The sequence below is a fragment of the Bos grunniens genome, chromosome 18, assembly GCF_055505025.1.
Source record: "Bos grunniens cultivar Pamir isolate PY7600 chromosome 18, Bosgru_T2T1.0, whole genome shotgun sequence".
NCBI lineage: Eukaryota > Metazoa > Chordata > Mammalia > Artiodactyla > Bovidae > Bos > Bos grunniens.
Window position 1 is genome coordinate 24,101,617 of NC_141182.1, and position 24,247 is coordinate 24,125,863.

The 24,247-nt window shown below is 48.7% G+C and overlaps 1 protein-coding gene across 5 annotated transcripts in view; it reads left to right on the forward strand.

Moving 5' to 3' along the window:
• Positions 1–2,711: 2,711 nt before the first annotated feature.
• Positions 2,712–24,247, forward strand: part of LOC147353251 (liver carboxylesterase-like) — a 37,724-nt gene continuing 16,188 nt past the window's right edge. Inside the window, exons 1-5 of one of the 5 annotated variants that reach the window (XM_086350723.1) lie at positions 2,712–2,788; positions 11,877–12,084; positions 19,600–19,744; positions 22,041–22,174; positions 23,275–23,428. In XM_086350723.1, the coding sequence (XP_086206849.1) occupies positions 12,083–12,084; positions 19,600–19,744; positions 22,041–22,174; positions 23,275–23,428 (435 nt within the window). In that variant the 5' untranslated portion in view covers positions 2,712–2,788; positions 11,877–12,082. Of the gene's footprint in view, positions 2,789–8,146; positions 8,304–11,876; positions 12,085–12,515; positions 12,646–19,599; positions 19,745–22,040; positions 22,175–23,274; positions 23,429–24,247 lie in introns of those variants that run through there. The other 4 variants (XM_086350724.1, XM_086350721.1, XM_086350722.1 and 1 more) reach the window with 4 other exon arrangements.

Genomic DNA, 24,247 nt, shown 5'->3' on the forward strand with positions numbered 1-24,247 from the left:
CGGCAGGAAGGTGCTCTGGCCATTCTGGCTTGATCTCTGGACGTGCAGAGTGGAGCGGGCTGGGCCCTGGGAGGTGCTGAGGGGGCTGCTGCATCCGCTCCACGCCTCTGGGCCATCCACAACTCCAATGAGAGGATGTGGGGGACCAGAGTGCTGTGTCCCCCTCCTCCATGCGGAGCTGCCTGTAGAGATGAAGGCGACACAGACTGAGGATGTCCTGGAGTGGGAAAGAGGGGGACGGGGCATGGCGACATGTGGCATGGCTGCCTGGCCCTTACTGGCCCTCCCACAGGTCTATAATGCTTTCTTCAACTTATGTATTGTCCTCTAGGCCCCTCCCTGGGGCCATCTCTTCCAACAACTCATATGAACCCTCTCTGCGGCCTGGACCACATCAGGGCCAAGCAGTGACCACCTTGGAGGGAGTCCCTGAAGTGTCACCTGAAAACTGTCTTTCAGAATGCCTGGGGTGATTTCTGGCTTCTCCTGGGATGTAGAAGTCTCTAAGAATGTTACGGCCACCATTTCTGCAGGAAAAATCCAGATTATTCCCAGTTTCATGACTATTTCTGATTCATTCAAAGAGGTTGCAGGGCAATTACCCTGAAGTCTGAAGGAAGACGGGCACTGTGGAAGAGAGATGGGACATGAACACTGGCTGACTGTCTGCTGACAGGTGGAAGATGGAGTCACTGTGTGTGTAAGTACAGTGACTCTAAAACGTGAATCGAGGCTAGAGGCCAACTGTGGTGAGTATCAGAGTATACAATCCTCAGGAGCCACTAACCCACAGGGGAGTTTACACTGACGGCAGGCCCTTCTCTGGACCTCTATCAGGGACCCATGAGAAATACTGGTGACAGTTGCTTCTGTTCAGTCTGCAAGTCATGTCCGACTCTTCGTGAGTCCATGGACTATAGCCCCCCAGGCTCCTCTGTCCGTGAGGCTTTTCAGGCAAGAATACTGGAGTGGGTTGCCATTGCCTTCCCCAGAGGATCTTCCTGACCCAGGGATTAAAGCCTTGTCTTCTGCATCGGCAGGTGGGTTCTTTGCCACTGAGCCACCAGGGATGCCCAGCAGGTAGTAAGATCAGTGAAAACCTGCCTCAGGAATGCAGGATTGAAGCCCTGCTCAGACACTTCTCCCTTAAAAAATAACATCCCCAAACCACTGAAAGACCAGCATACCCACTTCCCTTGGGGCCCTGGGTAAGACCTATTGTAGCTGAGTGAAAGGAAAATTTTAAAATTTTGTATAGAGATAGAAAGTGTTCGGTAAAATCCTAGTACAAGTGATAGCAGGAATGTAGGTATCCTCCTGCATCTCTCAGGAGAACAGGGACAGCCTCGACTGTGGCTTTACATCACTACTGCCAGCTCCTCCTTTGTGGAAAAGATGATAGCCCTCTCTGGACAATGGCACAATCACACGTAGTTTTTGAGGATGACACAGGACACACAGCCATGAACAGCAGCCCTGGGTTATTGGTTTGGACGTTGAAAAATATCTCCTGTAATATGATAAGAATATCTGATAGTTTGGTTGCTCAGTGTGTGCATTCTAAGACTGTCCATCTCTTAAATACTTCAGTCTTATTAAATTCTTAAGTTTGTTGCCTAAAGTTAAATTCTAAAATAATCAGGAGCTATTGCTGTACCTGTCACAGAGGAGGAGACTGAGCAGAGAGGTGATGTCACCTGGCAGGGACATAGGTGGGACGGGCACTCATGATGGCCGAGTGCAACATCCTCGGCCTCACCCCTACCGGGCACCATGTCATCTCATGATTGGTAATTTGTTCCTGGTGAGGCAGGTGCCAGGAAGTCTGGTCAGTGTCCTGCTCCCACCTGCTGAGCTCCAGGTCCCTCCTCGGACTCAGCCCAGACCCCGCGTTCCCAGAGGAGGGCCCGCACTCACTCTTCTTGCAGGAGGGCCATCTGCAGGCCTTGCAGGTGCAGGAGCTGCCTGCCCGGGTGGGAAAGGCCAGCAGTGGGTAGGGGGGAAGGAGGAGCCACCGCAGACATCAGCAGGGCCCCCTCCCCCTCCTCCTGGGTCAGCATCAGCGCTGGAGCTCCCAGCCCACTCAGGCAGATAGAGAAACCCCAGCTCCTTGCTCCAGGTCCCAGGAAAGTAAATCCCCTTGGTCCCAGGCTCCAGACCCAGCCCAGGTTGACTGGGCTGGGGGTCAGGTCTATGTCCTGAACCCCAAGAGGCACTACGCCCCCTCCTGCCATCAAGGCGCGGCAGCTCCAAGGTCTCCCCCCAGCACTGGGTCCCAGTCTAGCTGTCCCCTGATCCCTTGGGTGAGGACAAGAGGTACAGTCTGGAGCCTCCGTGCCCTGAGATTTAGAATGGAGGCCAAGGGCGCCTGAAATGCTCTTAGGAGCCGGGCTAGGAAGACATTCCTGGAGAAGCAAGTGACAGGGGTCCCTCTGCGATCAAACTCCACACACTCCCTTCTGCAACCCTAGGGACCCTCTGTCACGTCCTGTGCCTGAGAAGCAGACATCAGTAGGGCTCAATTCCAGGGGTCCCTCACCAGTGGGGCAGGAGCACTTGGGGTCCATCAAGAGAAAAGGCGAGGTCCAAGGTCCAAAGCAGTGGTGAAGCAGACCCACTGGTCCTGTGGGAGGCCTTGGAGCCCAGAGCCAGTCCCGCGTTCGGAGGGGAGGGGCCGCCGCAGAGGCCCCGCCCCCTGCGCCCGCCCCGCCGCAGCGTCCGGGCCGAGCGCGCGGAGCGCGCGGCTCCACTTGGGTACCGGCTGAGCCCAGGGCCCTTGTGCCCAGCGGTAAGCGCTGTCCCAGCCTCCCCGGCCGCCCGTCCCCGTGTTCGCCACGTGAGCAGCCACTTGTTCCCGGGCGTCTAGGAACAGGGCTACTGTGTCCTCGCGGCTTCCCAGCCACAGACCCCGCGCCGCCGGCCTCCTGGTTGCCCTTGCCTGGAGCCAGTGAACCACCCCCGCCTCCAGCTCGCTGGTGTCCCGCTCGGCTGAGGCCGGGGAGTGGTGCCCCAGACCCAAGGTGAAGGTGACCCTTGCCACCATTTCCCCTTCCCCGGGGTCCCCAGGCATGGCCTGCCTCGGTCTCCACAACGGTCCTTTCGCAGCGGTTTTCCTGTAACGTCTCCTGTAACTGCTCCAAGACCCACATTTCCTTAGGCCTCTGGTCCTCACTTCCGTTTTCCTTTCCTGAAGAGACAATGGCGCGTTTCTCCAGGCGCCCCTTTGCCTCAGTTTTCCAGCGGCTTCCCTCAACTGTAACGGGGCCTTTCCACTCCAGCATGCAGGTTCCCTATAGGATACCCCCCTGGAGACAGGCAGACCTGGCATTCAATAAGAAAGACCAGTGGGTATTACCCTGTCAGACTCCAGTACACACCCTGGAGTCTGTACCAAGCCTTGTTAATTGCTTTTGCTCTTTGAATTCTCACAGCAACCCTGAGGGAAATACTAGTTAGGATGGCCTTTCTCAAAGGCAAAACTGTGCACAGTACAAGGAGGCTACTCAGGCAGGCTGATGGTGCTGGGAGGGAATGCCCTACTTCTGTATTTTTTTTTTTTTCCCCACTTCCTCGTGGAAAGTGAGAAAGCTTCTCTTTAGCCCAGAACTATGTCTTCAGCACTTCTCACTGTGTAAGGCTCAATCCTGGGAGTCACATGTGAGAAAGAAAAGAAATGTATATATGATGTTCTGGTTACCTACTGATTCTCTTTTTCACTAGTGGTCAAGGGTTTTTTTTTCCATATATGTAAGAAAATGTATATTAATTTCATATAATGTATGTAAGAATCATTCAAAAGAAAATGGTAAGGAAACCCTGAGGCAGGTGACAGCAGAAAGGGCAGGATCCTTCAGTATCTGTTAGGAGGATCCACACTGCATTGTTCATGGCCTTCTATCTCCAGGGTCAATGCCTCTTTTCCTGAATGGAGGGCAGCCCTCTCAGAGGAACTGGTCACATGCTCACAGGGTTGATGTGGATGACACAGAACCCAGAGCTAAGCCTCCTGTCCCCACTTGATTGTCTGGAAGGAGGAAAATGGCTCCTATGTTAATAATAATAGTAAATAAATAGCTGACATTATAGATACTCACTAAACATATTATGTCAGTCTGCACATATATTACATTCTTTCATCCTAAGAGCCAGACACTATTATTTTGTGCTTTAGAGCAGAGATGACTGAGGCACAGAGAGGTTATGTGACTAAGTGACACAGGTTGGACTGACACTCTTGCATGCTGACTGCAGCCTCCTACCCTCACCCCCCACAAGATAACCCCCACTATGTCATCCCAGGACAGGTGAGGACATGAACACCTGGGGGGAAGCACTGAGGTGGCTGTCAGAACCCTCTGCATACTTGGTGAGCTCTCTGGCCTCATCCTCCCGTCTCTCCAGCCAGGAGCACAACTGGACTGTCTCTGAGCACCCTCACAGCTCTGAATAAGGAGAGGCAGGGTCAGCATCCAGTGGCACCATCATCAACACAGCATGGCAAGGCCAGGCAATGAGACAGCGTGGTTTAGATTCAGCCCTCTGACTATGGGCTATGTGACCTTAGGCAAGTTGCTTTACTTGTCAGTACTAGCAGTCACTCCAGACCATGCAGGTCCATTGAGTTTGCTCAAATGATGGTACAGTGACTTATTCTGTGGGGCTTATTGAAAGACATGCACAGGCCCTAGGGACACTGGATAAGCAAAGTTCCTATCTGTCTGTGGCCTCACCCTAAGCATGGTTGCAAACCAATGAGCCTTTCTCCAGGGGCTTATTGGGAGCTGCATTAATGGCAGTGTGGATAGAGAGATCATAATGGACACTGTTCAGGTAGCCTGTGCTAGGAATCAAGCCACTGTCTCATTTATTCCCCCACATAGAAATGTCATCTTTTAAATTATTTGTTTATTTATTTATATTTGGCTGTTCTGGGCCTTCATTGCTGAGTATGTGCTTTCTCTAGTTACAATGTGCAGGCTTTTCATTGCAGTGGTTTCTCTTGTGGGGGAGAACAGGCTCAAGAGTTGTGGCTCACAGGCTTGGATGCTCCGTGGCATGTGGGATCTTCCCAGATCAAGGATCCCACCCATGTCTCCTGCATTGGCAGGAGGATTCTTTACCACTGAACCCCCAAGTGAAGTCTTATTATCTTCTTTATAGGAAAGAGGAAATGGAATTCCAGAGTGTATCAGTAACTTGCCTCTGTCAGGAAGTGACAAGGTGCCTGTGAACAAGGATGCCTGACCCCCAACCCATGCACTCAGCACAGGCTGGCTCTTCACAAAGAGCGCCTGTAGGCAATCTGAGACCTGACTTCTGAGCCACGTGACTCCCCTTTTTCTTGAACATCAAATAGCGAGTCCCTCCGGCAACCGCCAGGGGGCGAAACACCGGAATTGATTACCAGTCTATGGGGTCGCACAGAGTCGGACACGACTGAAGCGATTTAGCAGCAGCAGCAGCACTTAGCACATAGGACCCTGACAGGCTACAGTCCACAGAGTTGCAGGACTGAAGCCACTTAGCACACAAGCACCAGGCCCTTCAAACTGCAGAAAAGCCATCACCCTGCAGAGGAAGGTATGAAGTTCTCTATCTGGAACCAAGTCTCAGGTACACTTGCTTTTGCTAGAAAAGAGACTGGAAAGTCCCTCCAAATCTAAATCACTTTGTGACTTTCAGGTAGCAAAGGGCTGAATTTTCAAGGAAGGGTGGACTCCAGCCTGACTTAGGGAGGAGCTTTCAAAGAATCAGAGCCAAGTCAGCACAAGGAGCTCTCAGGGAAAACGGGTGTCTTGTCACTGGAACTGGCCAAGCCAAGACTGATGTTCCCTCTGGGGATGCCAAGCACAGCATCTCAGGCATGTTTGGTCTCACAGTGGGGCATTTGTAAAGTATTTCCCTCCAGGCTCCTCTGTCCACAGATTTCTCAGGCAAGAATACTGGAGTGGGTTGCCATTTCCTCCTCCAGGGGATCTTCCGGAACCAGAGATCATATCCGTGTCTCCTGTGTCTTTTGTAGTGCAGGAGGATTCCTTACCCACTGAGCCTTCAGGAAGACTAGATTATTAAAATATCTCATTAGTGAAAGATAATCCACACACCAGAAAATAAATCTTTTTAAACATTTGTTTTCTTCATTTTTGGCCACACCATGTGACATGTGAGATCTTAATTCTCCCACCAGCAGTTGAGCCCACACCCGCTGCATAGCAAGCATGGAGCCTTAACTATTGGACCTCCAGGGAAGTTCAGAATTCACCTTTTTAAGGCTTACAGTTCAGTGGTTTTTCAGTATACTCAGAGTTGTGCAACCATCACCACTATATAATCCCAGGACATCACCTCAAAGAGAAGCCTCTACCCAGTAGCACTCACACATCATTCCCTGCCCCCCAAACCCCAGGCACTCAGCAACCTTTGTACTACTTTCTTGCTCTACGGATTTGCTTAATCTGGACATTTCATATAAATAGAATCATACAATATCTGTCCTTTCATATCTGGCTTCTTTCATTAGCACAATATGCAATATTTTCAAGGTTCATCCCTCTTTAGCATGTACCAGTACTTCATTTTTTTTTATGGCTCAATAATACTGCATTGTACAGACAGATATTATTTCATTTGTCCGTTCATCAGTTCCTGGACATTTGATTTTTTCTACTTTGGCCCTTATAAATCGCTGCTACTTGTGTACAAGTTTTTGCTGGGACATATGGAGTGGAATTGCTGGGTAATATGATGACTCTGAGTTCAATATTTTAGAAAAAAATTTTTGCCACACCACATGGCATACAGGATCTTAGTTCCGTGACCAAGGATCAAACCCATTCCACCCGCAGTGGAGTCTTAGCCACTGGACAGCAGGGAAGTCCCTGTGTGTGATTTTTGAGGAACTACCAAACAATATCCTAATGCAGTCATTACTGTATTATAGGTGTTTTTCCCCTTAACAATAGATCATGACTGCCTTTCCCTGTTAAGAAACAGAGGTGTACATCACTAGATTGAATGAAAGAACAGTGTTGCCTTAGCCGGCTATACCAGAGTGTACTTAGAGAATGTCCCATTTACTGGACATATAATGATTCTATTAGATGGGCTTTGAGCATCTTCCTCTTTCCCCTAGAAGATAAGAGCACGGTCACAGGTGTGCTCAGAGCACTCTGCATCCCTCTATTTTGTTGCTGCCACACTGCATTGCAACCCCCTATCACCTCTCCCTGCCTCTGTCTTATCTATTATATGGTGATTCCTCCAGGAGATGGACCATGTCTTAGATTTATCTTTGTCTCCATAATACTTGGCATGCATGGTAAGTCGCTTCAGTCGTGTCTGACTCTTTGAGACCTTATGGACTGTAGCCTGCCGAGGCTCCTCTGTTGATGGGATTCTCCATGCCAGAATACTGGAGTCAGTGGCCATGCCCTCCTCCAGGGGATTTCCCGACCCAGTGATCAAACTGGCATCTCCCTCTCTAGCAGGTGGGTTCTTTGCCACTAGTGCCACCTGGAAAGATGAAAAACACTTAGCATAGAGCCAGGCATTTGGTAAATGTTTGGAGAATGAATGCATAAATGAAATAATGATAAATGGAAGGAAGGGTGGAGGGATGGATGGATGAATGAATAATCACAGCCCAAGATGATGGAGTGGTGGAGTCCCTTTACTGTAATAACATTCCCTCCAAAGATCGTTGGAGCTGTGCAGCAGGAGGCTGAGTCACTTGGCAGGAACACTGTAAACTTAATCTGGGCATCAGAAGGGTGACTGGATAAATTTCAAGATGCTTCCAAAATAAGAACATGGAGCTCTGAAATAAGCCCCTTAATTCTCTAGCTGGGTGGCTATGGGGCTGGGTGTCGCTCTACAAGTTATCCAGTTGTTCTGAGGGCCCCAGACCAAAGGCTCCCCTTGTCTGAACGCCTCTGTCTGCTTGTTCCTGCCCTGGGAATCTCACAGAGCACTAAGCTTAGAGTCCAGGAAGGGAGACGCACTTAGGAAACAAATTGAAGTGTCTGTGGCTACCTGTAATTAGAGAAGTAGGTCTGGGTTCTTGATTTAAAAGAGGGCAAAGTCTTGGTGGGCGTGGCTCACACGCCCCAACCACCCTCAAGGAAGGGAGGCCAGTTTTTCTGTTATTGAGCTGCTGGAGTGGGAGCTTGCGGAGGGAGCTTTGGTCCCAGAGTGAAACAGCCCTCTGAGCAGGGCAGAGACCTGTGGACACAGGAGCAGCTGTCTTTCCACGATGTGGCTCTTTGCGCTGGTTCTGACCTCCATCTCTACTTTCACAGCTTGGGGTGAGTCCTCCTGAATGCAGATAGCCAGGGCTTCTTTGGAAATCCTTTTGGGGAACATGGGGGAGGAGATGAGCATGGGACAAAGTAGTGACAGGCCAGGCTCTGCAGCAGCACGGGCTCTGTGAACTTGGATGGTGTAGCCCAGCCCGTGTTTCGCAGCAGGAGACGCAGGGGACGGAGCACACCCTAGACTCGGCTGCGGGCCACCACTGCAGAGGAAGCCAACGAGCTCACCTCCCACATCCCTCCGAGGACTTTGGTGAGCTCCTCCATGTCTTTCCCTCTTGATTGTTAATGCAGATATGGAGCAGGACCTTACCAGAATCCTGGAAGGGGTCTTTGTTTTTTTTTGGCTAAGTCCTGTCTGACTCTTTTGAGACCCCATTCAGCCCGCCAGGCTCATCTCTCTATGGGATTTCCGAGGGAAGAATATTGGAATGCCTTGCCGTTTCCTTCTTCAGGGGATCTTCTGCACCCAGGGATGGAACCCACGTCTCCTGCACTGCAGGTGGAATCTTTCCACTGAGCCACCCAGGAAGCCTTTACGAGAATATTAATACCGGCTCTGGAGACAGCAGTGTGGGTTGCCGTCGCGGCTCAGCACTTAGTAGCTGTGTGTTCTTAGACAAGTTATGTCCCTTTTCTGGGCCTTGGTTTTGCATTTCGAAAATGGGGGTGACAACTGTATCTACCTCAGTGGGCTGTTGTGAGTTGGAAATGGGCTGTTGCTTCTAAAGAGTGCCTGAAATAGAGAAAGTGAAAAAAGAGATAAAGGAGTTGTTTTTAAAGACAGTGTATTAACAGAAAGTTTGGGCTATCCTGGAGCCCACAGATCAGGAGTGTGTGTCTAAGTCCCTTCAGTCGTGTCAGACTCTGTGAAACGCTATAGACTGTAGCCCTCCTGGCTCCTCTGTTCATGGGATTCTCCAGGCAAGACTTCTGGAGTGGGTTGCCATTTCCTACTCCGGGGGATCTTCCCAACCCAGCGGTTGAACCCACGTCTCTTACATCTACCTATATTGGCAAGTAGGGTAAGGAGCCGGAGAAGGCAATGGCACCCCACTCCAGTACGCTTGCCTGGAAAAGCCCATCGACGGAGGAGCTTGGTGGGCTGCAGTCCATGGGGTCGCTAAGAGTCAGACACGACTGAGCGACTTCACTTTCACTTTTCACTTTCATGCATTGGAGAAGGAAATGGCAACCTACTCCAGTGTTCTTGCCTGGAGAATCCCAGGGACGGGGGAGCCTGGTGGGCTGCCGTCTATGGGGTCGCACAGAGTCGGACACGACTGAAGCGACTTAGCAGCAGCAGCAGCCACAGGCTAAGGAGCCAACTGCCACTGAAAAGATGATTAAGACACATTTCCCTGAAGAAGAGGGCATGGCCTTACCATGGTGGTGCAGGTTATGAAGACAGGGGTATGTCTCTAGGCAGAGGCAATAAAAAGAAATTGGGATTAAGGCCTTTATCTTGGTCGCTGATGGCAAAGACAGAGGTGAGACAGGATAAGCAGGTTTGGGAGTTCCAAGGTAGAAATGTCAGCAGCTTAGGGGGTATGCACAGTTTTCAGGTATTTTGCAATGGAATGATTGGGGCAGGGTGATAGTTACTCAATAGAGGGCCTGACTAAGAAGGGAATTGGGGTTCAGGCTACAGCAGGCTGGAAGGGGAAGCTTGTTCCTATCTCCAGGGATTGGTTAACTCTGGGAAGGGCAGTCCCCCCAGAATCAGCAAGGCTGCAGGTGTCAAAGCATAAGAATACAGAACATAGAGGACATGGTTAAGACAAGAACGTAGCAAGGGACCTCAGATGCATCTGCACCATTTTATAGATGGAAAAACTGAGGTTCAGGGAGGGAAATGTACATGCCAAGGTCAGCTGGAAAATCACATTGTGAATTCTCTCTGTCTCCTGAGTCCAGAGCCAGTGCTCTGGCCATCAGTGCTCTGACAGCCCAGCCTCCACTGGGTTTTGTCTTCCTCCTGGCTCTGTGACACTGTGAGAGGCCCAGAACCAAGGGGAAGCACTGACTAAGAAGCACATTAGAAGCTGATTATCCCCTTACAGCTGGTTTACCCGGGCAGGTCCATACAATTACCACCTTTAGAAAGGCCGTACTGGCTTCCTCCATTTCCTCGGTTACCTCATCTCTAAAATGGACATAATGGTGTCTCCCTAGCCAGGTTTTTCTGATTAGGGTCCCCACGTGGTACCTAGTGAGTGCTCTATGCACAAACACGTAACCAAGTGTCAACCTCTGCTGTCACCACCATTGCCTGTGCCTCTCAACCCAACACCCACATTTTCACTCTTGCCAGTCAGGCGTCTGTCCACTTCATCTCTCTTGAAGGCTGTCTTTCGATGTGTCCATAAACCAGATCTGGGTTATTCTTCTCTGTTCTGGCCACACACTTTGAGAGAGAGGTTGGCCTTTCGTCTGTATCTAAAGGGGAACAATTGGGAGGGAGAGAACCTGGAAATCATTTCCTGTTAGGATGCAGGTGTTGAAGATATACAAGAGAGGACTTGAGGGACAAGCATGAACAGGGGTCCTACTAAGACCACCTGCCTCATGAAAGTGCAGGATGTCCCCAAGCAGGAAGGACCAGGCCTGACCTGGCAAGTGCAGGAGACACATTTGAGCTCAGTGAGAAAAAACCGCCTGCTCACGGGAATGGGACAGACGGAACGTGACCCCAAGTCTCGCTCCCTGTGATGACCCTGCTCAGAGTCATCGGAAGGAGCCTCTTCAAGCTGATTGTCTCTCTCTTACTCCAGGACAGTTCTCTGTTGCTCTTACCCCCTAAAAAAGCCAGAATGGTTGGCCTGGTATTTGGGACTCTCCCAGCCTTGAACCTTCCAGGATCATGCTCCACCCCCATGACTCTTCCTGGAGTCACGAGGAAGACCCATCGCTCTTCCTCGGGCAGGCGTTGTGCTTTGCTGTCTCAGAGCCTCCCCTCTGCACAATCTCGTCTCTCTTTATACCTTTATACCCTCTCTTCCACCTCCCGGTGTCACTGTTCCACCACTGCAAGTCCCAGATGCGAGGTCACTGCTTCCATGAAGCCAGCAATCAGAGGGCCTCGCTCCCTCTTCTGTCTCCTATGGGACCTTAATCAGTAATTCTCCCAGGACAGGGACCACTTGTCCCCACAGGAGGGTCAGGTATGCGTGTGCTCATTCTCCACGTAAGGTCAGATGTCTGAGAAGAGCAGCCGCCTCTTGCTCATCCTCTCATCCAACGTGCAGCTCACGGCTGGGATCCAGTGGGTGGTTGACTCCAGAGGCTCCTAAGTGTGGAGACTGAATGCCATCTTCATTCCCAGCAGCTCTTCTTCATGCATTTGTGTCTGATGTGATGCTGTTACACCTCCAATTGCAATTCATTCCTTCAGATATCCCTGTGAGTTAGGAAGGACAGTTAGCTTCACCCTCTCTTATATAAGAAGAAACTGAGGCTTAGAGAGTTGAGAGGACATTAAAGATCACGTGAGAAAGGTAACAAAATCCACGCAGACTCCAGGTCACCATCACCACTGACGAGGCCTCACTTCCTCCCGATGTCCAGCAGGGCAGCCGCCTTCATCGCCTGTCGTGGACACCGCTCAGGGCAGAGTCCTGGGGAAACATGTCAGCTTAAAAGGATTTGCTCAGCCTGTGGCCGTTTTCCTGGGAGTCCCTTTTGCCAAGCCTCCTCTTGGATCCTTGAGGTTTGCTCCACCACAGCCTGCAGAACCATGGACCTTTGTGAAGAATACCACCTCTCACCCTCCCATGTAAGTCAGGGGTGTGGCTTTTGCATTTTTCAGTGGGGATGTTAGTCTCAAAGGGATGCAGGAAGGAGCCAAGGCAGTCCTATGAGTGGCTCATACTTCGTCCTGGAATCTTCAAGATATTGCAGATCCTTATCAACCTTCCAGAACTCTCATAGCTTTCTAGAGCCCTTTATTCAACTAATATTTATTGAGCAACTTTACCAGGTATCTTCTAGTTTCCTGGAATCCATTAGCGACCAGATCAAAGATCCCACCTTCATGGAGCTTGCACTGTAGCTGGGGCAGACAGATAGTAAGAAGTATGCAAATTGAAACATAGATTATGTAATGTATCAGAATATGATAAGTGCTGTGGGAAAAAATAGAAAGTGGAGCAGGTGAAAGATTTCAAAAGTAATGATTCTGTTAACCTAAAACAAGAAAACAACCAGATTTTTTCCAGCAGAACCAGGGGTTTATTTGAGAGCTGCAAAGAACTGCCATCGTGGATATGCAACTATGGCCAACCACATGCAAGTCAAGTAAAACAAAGGATTTTCTCTTATAGAGGCCAACGGGAAGGTAGGAGGCACTGTTACAAATAAAAAGTCCACTGGAGGAAACTGGGAGTTTGTTATGTAGTGGCTTTTAATTGGCTGAGGAAAGACAGTCTCTCATTGGCTGAGCTGTTGCCAAGGGAAGAGTTAATCTTTCTCATAGTAAAGTCCTGTCACTTCCAGCCAGAGGTGCAAAGTCTGTCTCTACCTAATGAAATCTGTATTGAGGTGAAGTGGTATGTTCCTGAGAACTGCCCCTCCTGATCTCTGCATTTTATTTTAGTGAGGTTTCCCTTTATTAATTTTCACAATTCTATTTCTTTTCCTTCTTGAACTTCACCATAGTGAGGAGTAAGGTGGGCCAGGAGATGTGTGGGTGGTAGTGCTTTGGGGTGTTGATTGCACAAGTTCTCAGCTCCCAAGTGTGTCTTGCTCTCTTGGCATAAGCAGAACCATTGTTGATGTTTTCTGCTTAGCTGGCCAAGTTGGGTAAAGAAGACGCTCAGCTGCTTCCCAAGGCATCTCAGATGTCTGCAAGCTTTGAGTCACGTATTATTTATCTCAGCAAGAGATTTCTAATTATTTCCAGGGTCCTGCGTCTTGCTACATTCTTTTCCTTTCTTCTCTTCTCTACTGTCCTTACTCCCTTCCATCTTCCCTTTCTTTTAAAAAACATTCATTCTTTTTCTTTCCTGATAACAAGTAATAAGTAGTACATACTTATTACATAAAAGTGAGGGAACCTCCCTGGTAGTCCAGTGGCTAAGACTCCATGCTCCCAATGTAGAGGGCATGGGCTCAATCCGTCGTCAGGGAACTAGATTCCAAGTGCCACAACTACGAGTTCCTGTGCTGCAACTGAAAAATCCCACATGCCATGACGAAGACCTGGTGCAGCCAAATATTAATAAATAAAATTGAGTAATTTTTTTAAAGTGAGGAACTACAGGTGAGTAAAGTTGAGAAAATGAAAACCACACAGTCCCACCACCTAGCAAGAACTGCTATTCACAGTTTAGATTCTATTTTTCCAGTCTTTTACCTGCTGCACACTTTCTCCCTTTAAATGGAATCACATAACTTTCCCTACCCACTTCTAGTGTGTGTGTGTTTCCCGCATCAAAAAGCAGTTCTTGCACACCATATGGAGCACAACAATTCGCCTAATTCTGTCGGGGTTTTGCCAGAGATAGCGTCAGATTCCATCCGTGAAGGGCTCAGTCCCACATAACCTCCCTCTACTTCAAACGCCAATTCCAAGTTGTCGCCTGTGTGTCTGACCAACTGGCTATAACTCAGAAGTTCCTGTGACCCCCTTCCTGGGTTCTAGTAATTTACCAGAGCAGCTCACAGAACTCAACAAACTAGTTTCCCCACTAGATTACCAGTTCATTATGAAGGGTATTGTAGGATACAAACCACAAGCCAAATGAAGAGATCCGTAAGGTGAGGTCCCTGACAGAGGACCCAGCATGGTGGCCACCTCCCTGGTTGTCCAGAGGTTAAGAATCTGCCCTTCTACTGCAATGGATTCAATCCCTGGTCAGGGAAGTAAGATCTCACATGCCACACAATATAGAAAAAAAGCCTTCTGTTTTGGCAGGACAATCTCTGAATGTGTCTTTTTGAGTTTTCATGGAGTCTTCATTATATGGGCATAGTGATTGAAATAATCGGTGATTCATTCCCCTCCATTCCAACTCCCCTTTCCAGAGTTCAGGAGGTTGTGATAGAAGGTTCCTACTCTCTAATTATGTGATTATTTCTCTGGCAACCGGTTCCTGCTCTTAGGTATGGTCCACAAATCACCTCATTCACCCAATAGTATACACCACTCAGGAAATGACTGATACAAGGGTTTTAACAGCTATTCAGTGAAGCTGGCCGAAGATCAAATGCATATTTCTTCTTATATCACAGTATCATATTACACCATACAGATAACTTAGATTCCTGTTTTGTTCATGCAAGTATATCATGAACATCATTCTGTATCATTAAATATCGCAATATGATTTTTGGTCACTCTATTTCATTTGGTATTGAATCACAATTTCTTTACCTCATCTCATATTTGAGATTCTTCATTGTTGTTGATGTTTTTGATAATATAAGTAGCACTCTGTTGAACATCTTGTAGCTAAATCTTCCTGCATGTTATAAGTATTTTTCGATTAAGTTCCAAGATATGATATTTTGGAGTTGGAGTATTTTTAAAAATTTCCCTTCAGAAATATTCCAACTGCACCCATTTAACCAACATATGAAAACCTCCATTAGCTGAATTTTTGGCAATGCTTGGGGCAATTAAAAATGGCTTTTGGATACTGAACAGTCATTATAAAATTATTTTTTTATTCTGCATTGATTTGAATATTAGTGAGATTGACTCTGTTTCCCTATATTAAATGTTGAATTTCTTCTTTTATGAATACTATACCCGCTTGTCTCGGTCATATGGGGAAAGCTCCCCCAGGATGTAAATCAGGAGGTTCTCTTTGGAGCTCTGACTCTGCCACTTGACAGCTGTAATTAGTTCCCCAATTAGGGATTGAACTCGTGTCCCCTGCATTGGCAGGCGGATTCTTAATCACTGGACCATCAGGGAAGCCACATGTTCCATATTTTAGATATCCTGTGATGGCAGCCTGTAGTTCCAGCCTGTGATGAGTTGCTGACAGAATTTTAGCATGTCCCTGCTGCAAAATCCTTACAGAAATCCTCCCCTCACTTACACCAGAGAGATTCGGGTGCAGAGCAGGCAAGGCATTTGCCCAAGGAAACACAGCATATCAGGGAGAGGCAGGGCTAGGGTGCAGTTCTAATGCTGCCCACAAATATTTGACCCCTGATCTGTTGTAGACCCTAAATATCTGCCATTTGATTGATTTGTCCTGGTTTCTGGAAGTCTCCTGTTTCCCTGTGGGCAGAATATGGGCACTCTACAGCGGCGTCATACAGCGCTGGTGTGGACCCAGGGATGCAGGAAATGGCCCTTTCTCATGCCCATCTTTTCTCCTTTGCTTTTCGTGTCTCTTCTCTTCACAGCTATTTGTAAGGCCTTCCCAGACCGCCATTTTGCCTTTTTGCATTTATTTTTCTTGGGGATGGTCTTGCTCCCTGTTTCCCGTACAGTGTCACAAACATCCATCCATAGTTCATCAGGCACTCTGTCTATCAGATGTAGTCCCTTAAATCTATTTCTCACTTCCACTGTATAATCATGCAGGATTTGATTTAGGTCATACCTGAATGGTCTATTGGATTTCCCCTCTTCAATTTAAGTCTGAATTTGGCAATAAGGAGTTCATGATCTGAGCCACAGTCAGCTCCCAGTCTTGTTTTTGCTGACTGTATAGAACTTATCCATCTTTGGCTGCAAAAAATATAATCAAGCTGATTTTGGTGTTGGCCATCTGGTGATGTCCATGTGTAGAGCCTTCTCTTGTGTTGTTGGAAGAGGGTGTTTGCTATGACCAGTGCGTTCTCTTGGCAACACTCTATTAGCCTTTGCCCTGCTTCATTCTATACTCCAAGGCCAAATTTGCCTGTTATTTCAGGTGTTTCTTGATTCCAACTGTTGCATTCCAGTCCTCTATAATGAAAAGGACATCTTTTTTGAGTGTTAGTTCTAAAAGGTCTTGTAGATCTTTCTAGAACTGTTCAACTTCAGCTTCTTCAGCGTTACTGGTTGGGGCATAGACTTGGATTACTGTGATATTGAATGGTTTGCCTTGGAAACAAATAGATCATTCTGTTGTTTTTTCAGATTGCATCCAAGTACTGCATTTTGGACTCTTGTTGACTATGATAGCTACTCCATTTCTTCTAAGGAATTGCTGCCCACGGTAGCAGATGTAATGGTCATCTGAGTTAAATTCACCCATTTCAGTACATTTAAGTTTACTGATTTCTAGAATGTTAACATTCATTCTTGACATCTCCTATTTGACCACTTCCAATTTGTCTTGATTCACGGACCTAACATTCCAGGTTCCTATGCACTATTGCTCTTTACAGCATTGGACCTTGCTTCTATCACCAGTCACATCCACAACTGGGTGTTGTTTTGCTTTGGCTCTGTCCCTTCATTATTTCTGGAGTTACTTCACTAATCTCCAGCAGCATATTGGGCACCTACTGACCTGGGGAGTTCATTTTTCAGTGTCCAATTTTTTTTTGCCTTTTCATACTGTTCATGGGCTTCTCAAGGCAAGAATACTGAAGTAGTTTGCCATTCCCTTCTCCAGTGGACCACATTTTGTCAGAACTCTCCACGATGACTCATCCATCTTGGGAGGCCCGACACGGCATGGCTTAGTTTCATCGAGTTAGACAAGGCGGTGGTCCATGTGATCAGATTGGAGAGATTTCTGTGATTGTGGTTTCAGTCTGTCTTCCCTCTGATGCCCTCTCTCGGCGCCTACTGTCTTACTGGGGTTTCTCTTACCTTGGAGGTGGGGAATCTCCTCATGGCCACCGCTCCTGACCTTGGAGTAAAAATAAAAAATGAAATGAAAAAGAAATGCAAAAAAGCAAAATGGCTCTCTGAGGAGACCTTACAAATAATTGTGAAAAGAAGAGAAGTGAAAAGCAAAGGAGAAAAGGAAGGATATACCCATTTGAATGCAGAGTTCCAAAGGATAGCAAGGAGAGATAAGAAACCTTCTTCAGTGATCAGTGCAAAGAAACAGAGGGAAATAGTAGAATGGGAAAGACTAGAGATCTCTTCAAGAAAATTAGAGATACCAAGGGAACATTTCATGCAAATAAGGGCTCAATATAGGACAGAATTGGTATGGCCCTAACAGAAGCAGAAGATATTAAGAAGAGGTGGCAAGGATTCACAGAAGAACTATACAAAAAAGATCTTCATGACCCAGATAATCATGATGGTGTGATACTCACCTAGAGCCAAACATCCTGGAATGTGAAGTCAAGTGGGTCTTAGGAAGCATCACTACAAACAAATTTAGTGGAGGTGATGAAATTACAGTTGAGCTATTTCAAATCCTAAAAGATGATGCTATGAAAGTGCTACACTCAATATGCCAGCAAATTTGGAAAATTCAGCAGAGGCCATAGGACTGGAAAAGGTCAGTTTTCATTCCAATCCCAAAGAAAGGCAATGCCAAAGAATGCTCAAACTACCACACAATGCACTCATCTCACACACTAGCAAAGTAATGCTCAAAATTCTCCAAGCCAGGCTTCAGCAATACATGAACCATGAACTTCCTGATGTTCAAGCTGGTTTTAGAAAAGGCAGAGGAACCAGAGATCAAATTGCCAACATCTGCTAAAAAGCAAGAGAGTTCCAGAAAAACATCTATTTCTGCTTTATTGACAATGCCAAAGCCTTTGACTGTGTGGATCACAATAAACTGTGGAAAATTCTGAAAGAGATGGGAATACCAGACCACCAGACTTGTGTCTTGAGAAATTTGTATGCAGGTCAGGAAGCAATAATTAGCAATGGACATGGAATAACAGACTGGTTCCAAGTAGGAAAAGGAGTACATCAAGGCTATATATTGCCACCGTGCTTATTTAACTTATATGCAGAGCACATCATGAGAAACGCTGGGCTGGATAAAGCACAAGCTGGAATCAAGATTGCCGGGAGAAATATCAATAACCTCAGATATGCAGATGACACCACCCTTATGGCAGAAAGTGAAGAGGAACTAAAGAATCTCTTGAGGAAAGTGAAAGAGAAGAGTGAAAAAGTTGGCTTAAAGCTCAACTTTCAGAAAACTAAGATCATGGCATCCAGCCCCATCGCTTCATGGCACGTAGATGGGGAAACAGTGGAAACAGTGGCTGGCTTTATTTTTGGGGCTCCTAAATCACTGCAAATGGTGACTGCAGCCATGAAATTAAAAGACGCTTACTCCTTGGAAGGAAAGTTATGACAAACCTAGATAGCATATTGAAAAGCAGAGACATTACTTTGCCAACAAAGGTCTGTCTAGTCAAGGCTATGGTTTTTCCAGTGGTCATGTATGGATGTGAGAGATGGACTCTAAAGAAAGCTGAGCACCGAAGAATTGATGCTTTTGAACTGTGGTGTTGGAGAAGACTCTTGAGTCCCTTGGACTGCAAGGAGATCCAACCAGTCCATCCTAAAGGAGATCAGTCGTGGGTGTTCACTGAAAGGACTGATGGTGAAGCTGAAACTCCGATATTTTGGCCACTTGATGCAAAGAACTGACTCATTTGAAAAGACCCTGATGCTGAGAAAGATAGAGGGCAGGCAGAGAAGGGGACAACAGAGGATGAGATGGTTGGATGGCATCACTGACTCAATGGACATGAGTTTGGGTAGACTCTGGGAGTTTGTGATGGACAGGGCGGCCTGGCTGAGAAGTCAATGGCAACATACTCCAGTACTTTTGCCTGGAACATCCCATGGGCAGAGGAGCCTGGTAGGCTGCAGTCCATGGGGTCACTAAGAGTCAGACACGACAGAGTGACTTCACTTTCATTTTTCACTTTCATGCATTGGAGGAGGAAATGGCAATCCACTCCAGTGTTCTTCCCTGGAGAATCCCAGGGACAGGGGAGCCTGATGGCCTGCCATCTATGGGGTTGCACAGAGTCGGACATGACTGAAGTGACTTAGCAGCAGCAACAGGGAGGCCTGGCGTGCTGCAGTCCATGGGGTTGCAAAGAGTCGGACATGACTGAGTGACTAAACTGAACTGAACACACCCATCAGCACATAGGGCAGCCTCCTTCCTTGATCCGGAGCATTCCAGAGGCCTAGGGAGGGAAGAGGGTCAGGTCTGACTGTACATGGTCCTGGGAAACCTTGTTGAGCCTGTGGATCCCCATCGCATGCCCCAGGTATGGTAAGAACAACTCTGTTTACTGGCCTGAAGCTGCCAGCCCAAGGCCTTTGATGACCACAGGAGACATCTCCTTGGTAAGCTCTGATTGAACCTCAAGAATTCTTCTCTCTCCTTGCCCCTCACAGGTGCTCCCAAGACCCAGTGGGGGCACAGTTGCTCTCGGATCTCTTTACCAACAGAAAGGAGAACATTAGTCTCACGTTTTCCGAAGACTGTCTTTACCTAAATATATACACCCCTGCTGACTTGACGAAGAGAAGCAGGCTGCCGGTGAGCGGTGGGAACCACTGGGCAAGGCTGGTGTAGACTGGAAGGGGATGAAGGCAGTGTTGGGTGGGGGCGTCTTTGGCCAAGGGTCTTCTGGGGCCGCAGGGCTTTCTTGTGCACCACAGCCAAACCTGACATCAGGGAGCGCAGGTTGACCACTCCTCTGTTTCCCCTCGGCCAGAGTAGGCCCCTGGGGGAGATTGCTGCCCATTTGTAATGCACATTTAATTTTTCTTGGGTCTCTCATGCTAATAGATGGACAAGAAGGATGACTTTTAATTGCTACATTAGGAATCTGATACCCAGAGAGGGTAAAACGTCATTTCCATAAAGTTAGAGCTGGAAGCAATCTCGGAGATAAGCCAACAAGCCAACCCTTCCTTTACAGACAGAGAAACTGAGGCCCAGTGAGGGGAAGGAGCGGTCACAGAGTAGGGTTGGCAGGACTGGAGCACGGGACTCCTGGAACAGCCAGGAGCGCTCTGACACGCGCTAGCACGGAGCCTGTGTGTGGCCTTTCCTCAGCACACAGAGACCCTCTCTGACAGCTTTCTGTGTCACAGCTTGTGGGGCAGAGCCTCGAGCAACAAAGATGTATTTTCCTTTGCCTTTGCCAGCTATCAAGATTTTCTTGTAGCTAAATTCACTTCCTGATTGTCTTTGGCCCAAGCTGATGACCCAGTGAGTCAGCATTTCCAAAATACATGGAGCCCAGATAGATGACCGACTTCTAGACTCAGGCTAGATGTTGGGGCAGGTCTGCTGGAAAAGGAGCGGTCACTGGGGGTAGAGACAGGGGAGAGAACACCCAGCCATCACCCAGGAACACCCCTGGCATGGTGCCCAGATGTAGAGAAGGGTGTCTGTGAACTTCTGACTAGAAGCTCAAAGAGGTGAGGATGATTGTTCATTCATTCATTTCCACTCTTACATACTGAGTGTACCCATACACATAGCTAGAAGTGGGGGTTAGGAGAAGAGGGAAGGGAAAACCATGACCACATAGCCCCTGGCTTGGAGGATCTGTACCTAGCTGGACTGGCCTCTTCAGCAAATCACTGCTGACCAGCCCCTGGCTCAGCCTAAACTCAGAGATGACTGCAAACTCAGTCCCTCTGCCTGGAGGCAGGCAGGGATCAGAGGTGTCGGAGGAGCAGGGGCTCTGGGAACCTGAGGCTGGAGAACCTCTAGTGTGGACACAGGCTCTGGACCTGTAGGGTCTGGGTGTAAATCTTTGTTCTGCCTTTTACTAGGTGTTTCCTCAAATCGGGGATAATCACACATGAGGTTTCAGTAACAAATATCAAGTTTATGGCAGTGTCTGGGTCAGAACATGAGGCAAGTCATCCTGATGCATTAGTTAGAGTTGTAGGGAAGGAATTCTTCTGCCCCAACAGCCACCCTGCTGTGCCATGGCCATTGGTGTCTGTGTGCTGAGTGGCTCAACATGTGGACTCTGGAGCCAGACTGCTTGGGTTCAAGTCCTGTCTCTACCGCCTATTAGCTGCGTGGTCACCTGTCTATGAAATGGGACAATTAAGAGTCCCTCTCAAATGGGTGATTTGTTTTTATTGCATACAACCATTCTTAGCATATAATTTGTAAATGAGTTCTTTTGTTTTTTATTAGCCAAATTTTTATAATATAATTTTAGTCATTCTCACTTTCTTGTTATGTGAACGCCTTAAATTCAGGGCAGTGTTTTATGAATTTTCATGTCCTCTCTCATCCTCAATTCTTCCCAAAGTCCCTGGCACCTAGTAGGTTTTCAGATCATATTCATCAAATGGTTGAAGGCTTTTTGGAGGAGGTGGTTTTAGGCTGGGCTTTGGAGGATGGGTGAGATTTGGGGAGTGGAGGAGGAAGTAGAATAGCAGGAAGTCATATTAAGAAGAGGTGCCAGTCTCGGTGTGTGCTTTGTAACACGATCATCCATTCACTTGAGAAGTTGAATTCACCACACAAAAGGTAACTAAGATGAAGTTGAAATAAGCTTCTAACCAAGGGCTTTATGCAGAGTGGACTGAGCTGTATGATGGGCCCAGGAGTGAGGGTGGTGGGAGTGCTGGGGAGGAGATGATGCTCAAGCCTTGGCTGTTCCCATGATGATGTTCTCAGCAAAAAGAGCGCTGAGCACGGTGGCACTGGGGCAGGGGAGACAGGCAGGGGCAGCCAGGGTGCCCTGAGTTGGGTGGTGGCCTGGGCTGCAGCTGGAGAATGGGTAGGTGACCAAACCTGTCTCTGAGGTCTTCCCCAGCTCTGCTTCCTGTAACCCTGTGGTTGCATCCTCCCCGTCCAGGTGATGGTGTGGATCCATGGAGGAGGTCTCGTGGTGGGCGGGGCATCAACCTATGATGGGCTGGCCCTCTCTGCCCGTGAAAATGTGGTGGTGGTGACCATTCAGTACCGCCTGGGCATCTGGGGATTCTTCAGGTAAGACCCTGGACTCTCCTGGTGGCACACTGCCCCCAGGGTGGGGGTGCTAGGACCCCACTCTGGTCATGCAAGCCCTCTGGTCATGCAAGCCCTCAAGGGGCTCCTTGCTAGGCTCCCTACTAAGACATCTGAGTCCCCTCCTAATTGGGCTCCACCTACCTTCTCATTCCCCAGCCACCCTGGTGCACCTACTTCTGAGCTCTTACACATAAAACACCTAATCTCCCTGACACACTCCTATTATTCCTACAAGCCCAACCCAGTTGTCATCTCATCTGAACTGCTGTTCTTGTTTTCACTGTGCTGCCTGGCATGTTGCAGTCTCTTAAAGATGACAGTTACCATGTAGCACAGCACTTAGAGGCTCACACATCTTTCCTCCTGGGAAGTAAAGAAGGGGTAGACTCATGTGGGAGCTCCATGAAGTCTTGTAGGTGAAGAAACGGCTGCCTGGAACTGGGAGTTGGTAAGGAGCATCTGACTCCAGGGGTACATCTACTGGGAGGAGCGTTGGGCCACCCACACCATTTCCTTCTGGAATTTGGCACACGCGTGAGTGAAGGCTTGAGTCTCCTGTGTGGATTCTGTGGGGACAGGAACCAGGTTTCCAGCAGGCAGTTACTGAGCTTTTCCCAAATGCACTGGCGCCAGGACCTCTTACCCTGAGATGCTGGGGGGTGGGCTAGGGGAGGGGTGGTCACCTCCCTGGAAAGACCTGTGGGCTGGGGAAGGGTTGTCCCAGAGGAGTCGTGTCCCCTTCACGGAGACCCCTCAGCTCTTCCCCCCACGGCCCGTGTCTGCTCCCAGGGACAGTGTAACTGCACGTACTCGCCCCACTTCCTCTCCCCCCGGCCTCTCCTCTACCACGTGACTCGGTTTCACCCCGACCATAGCAAATGCTCAATCAGTAGATGAAGGATGGCTCTGTAGAGCCCTGTAGCAGAGCAGGACAGCAGGAAAGTGAAGACCCTGTGTCAGGGCTGTGGAAGCCCAGTCCTTTCCAGAAGGCTCCCCTGGACCTCCAGCCCCATCTCTGGTCCTCAGGGCCCTGCCAGGACATCTCTGCTCCCAACCCCACCCTGTTCTCTTACTCACAGCACAGGGGACGAGCACAGCCGGGGGAACTGGGGCCACTTGGACCAGGTGGCCGCGCTGCACTGGGTCCAGGAGAACATTGCCAACTTTGGAGGGGATCCAGGCTCTGTGACCATCTTTGGAGAGTCAGCAGGAGCGGAAAGTGTCTCCATTCTTGTAAGTCTTCCTAGCCCTGATGTGGCTGCTGATAGGACCCCTTGCAGATCATCCCATCTAGTCCTGGGACCTTTACTTCCAAGACCTGGATTCAAGGCTGACCTGACTCTGTGCAGCATCAGATGGTGGAGAGTTAATGGCCAGACTCCCCTTGGCCTCCAGGAAGCTCAGGGCTCAGCTCAGCCTCCAGGGCCGTAGCTGCAGCCACAGCTGTGACAGACACTCTCTTGCTGTCCTGTGTCGATTGAGCTCATCCTCTCCTTCTTAATCATTTTAACGTTAGGACTCGCCTCACTTCTCTTGAGATTAGGGGTGGGTGTAAATGATTAATCAGAGGAGCTGACCATGGGGTTGGTCTGGGTGTCCTTGTCTGACTTGAAGCCAGGCCTACAGTTCAGAGAGACACGAGCACTAGGAACAGGTTGGGGGCCCCCTCTGAGGGCTCTGGGGGCTTGTCCATGCCCAGGAGGGAGGGCAGCAGTCTCTGGGGCTGAGGGATGGAGCTGGGCTGGGGAGAAGGAGAAGAAGAGGAGGGATGGGGGATGGGACAGGCGACAAGGGGACACAGACAGGACCTGGGAGTGCGGTGTGGGGAATGGGAATGAGGGAGACACCAAGGGAAGCAAAGCTGGAAAGCCAGATTAGAAGGTGCTGGGAGCTGTGGGAAGCACTCCAACTACCTCACATTTGAGCAGAGGGTTAGCGCTATTAGTGCCTCTTTTTTTTTTTTTTTGGCCGCTTTTCATGTGGGATCTTAGTTCTCCAATCAGGGATCAAACTTGAGCCCCCTGCATTGGGAGCTTGGAATCTTAACCATTG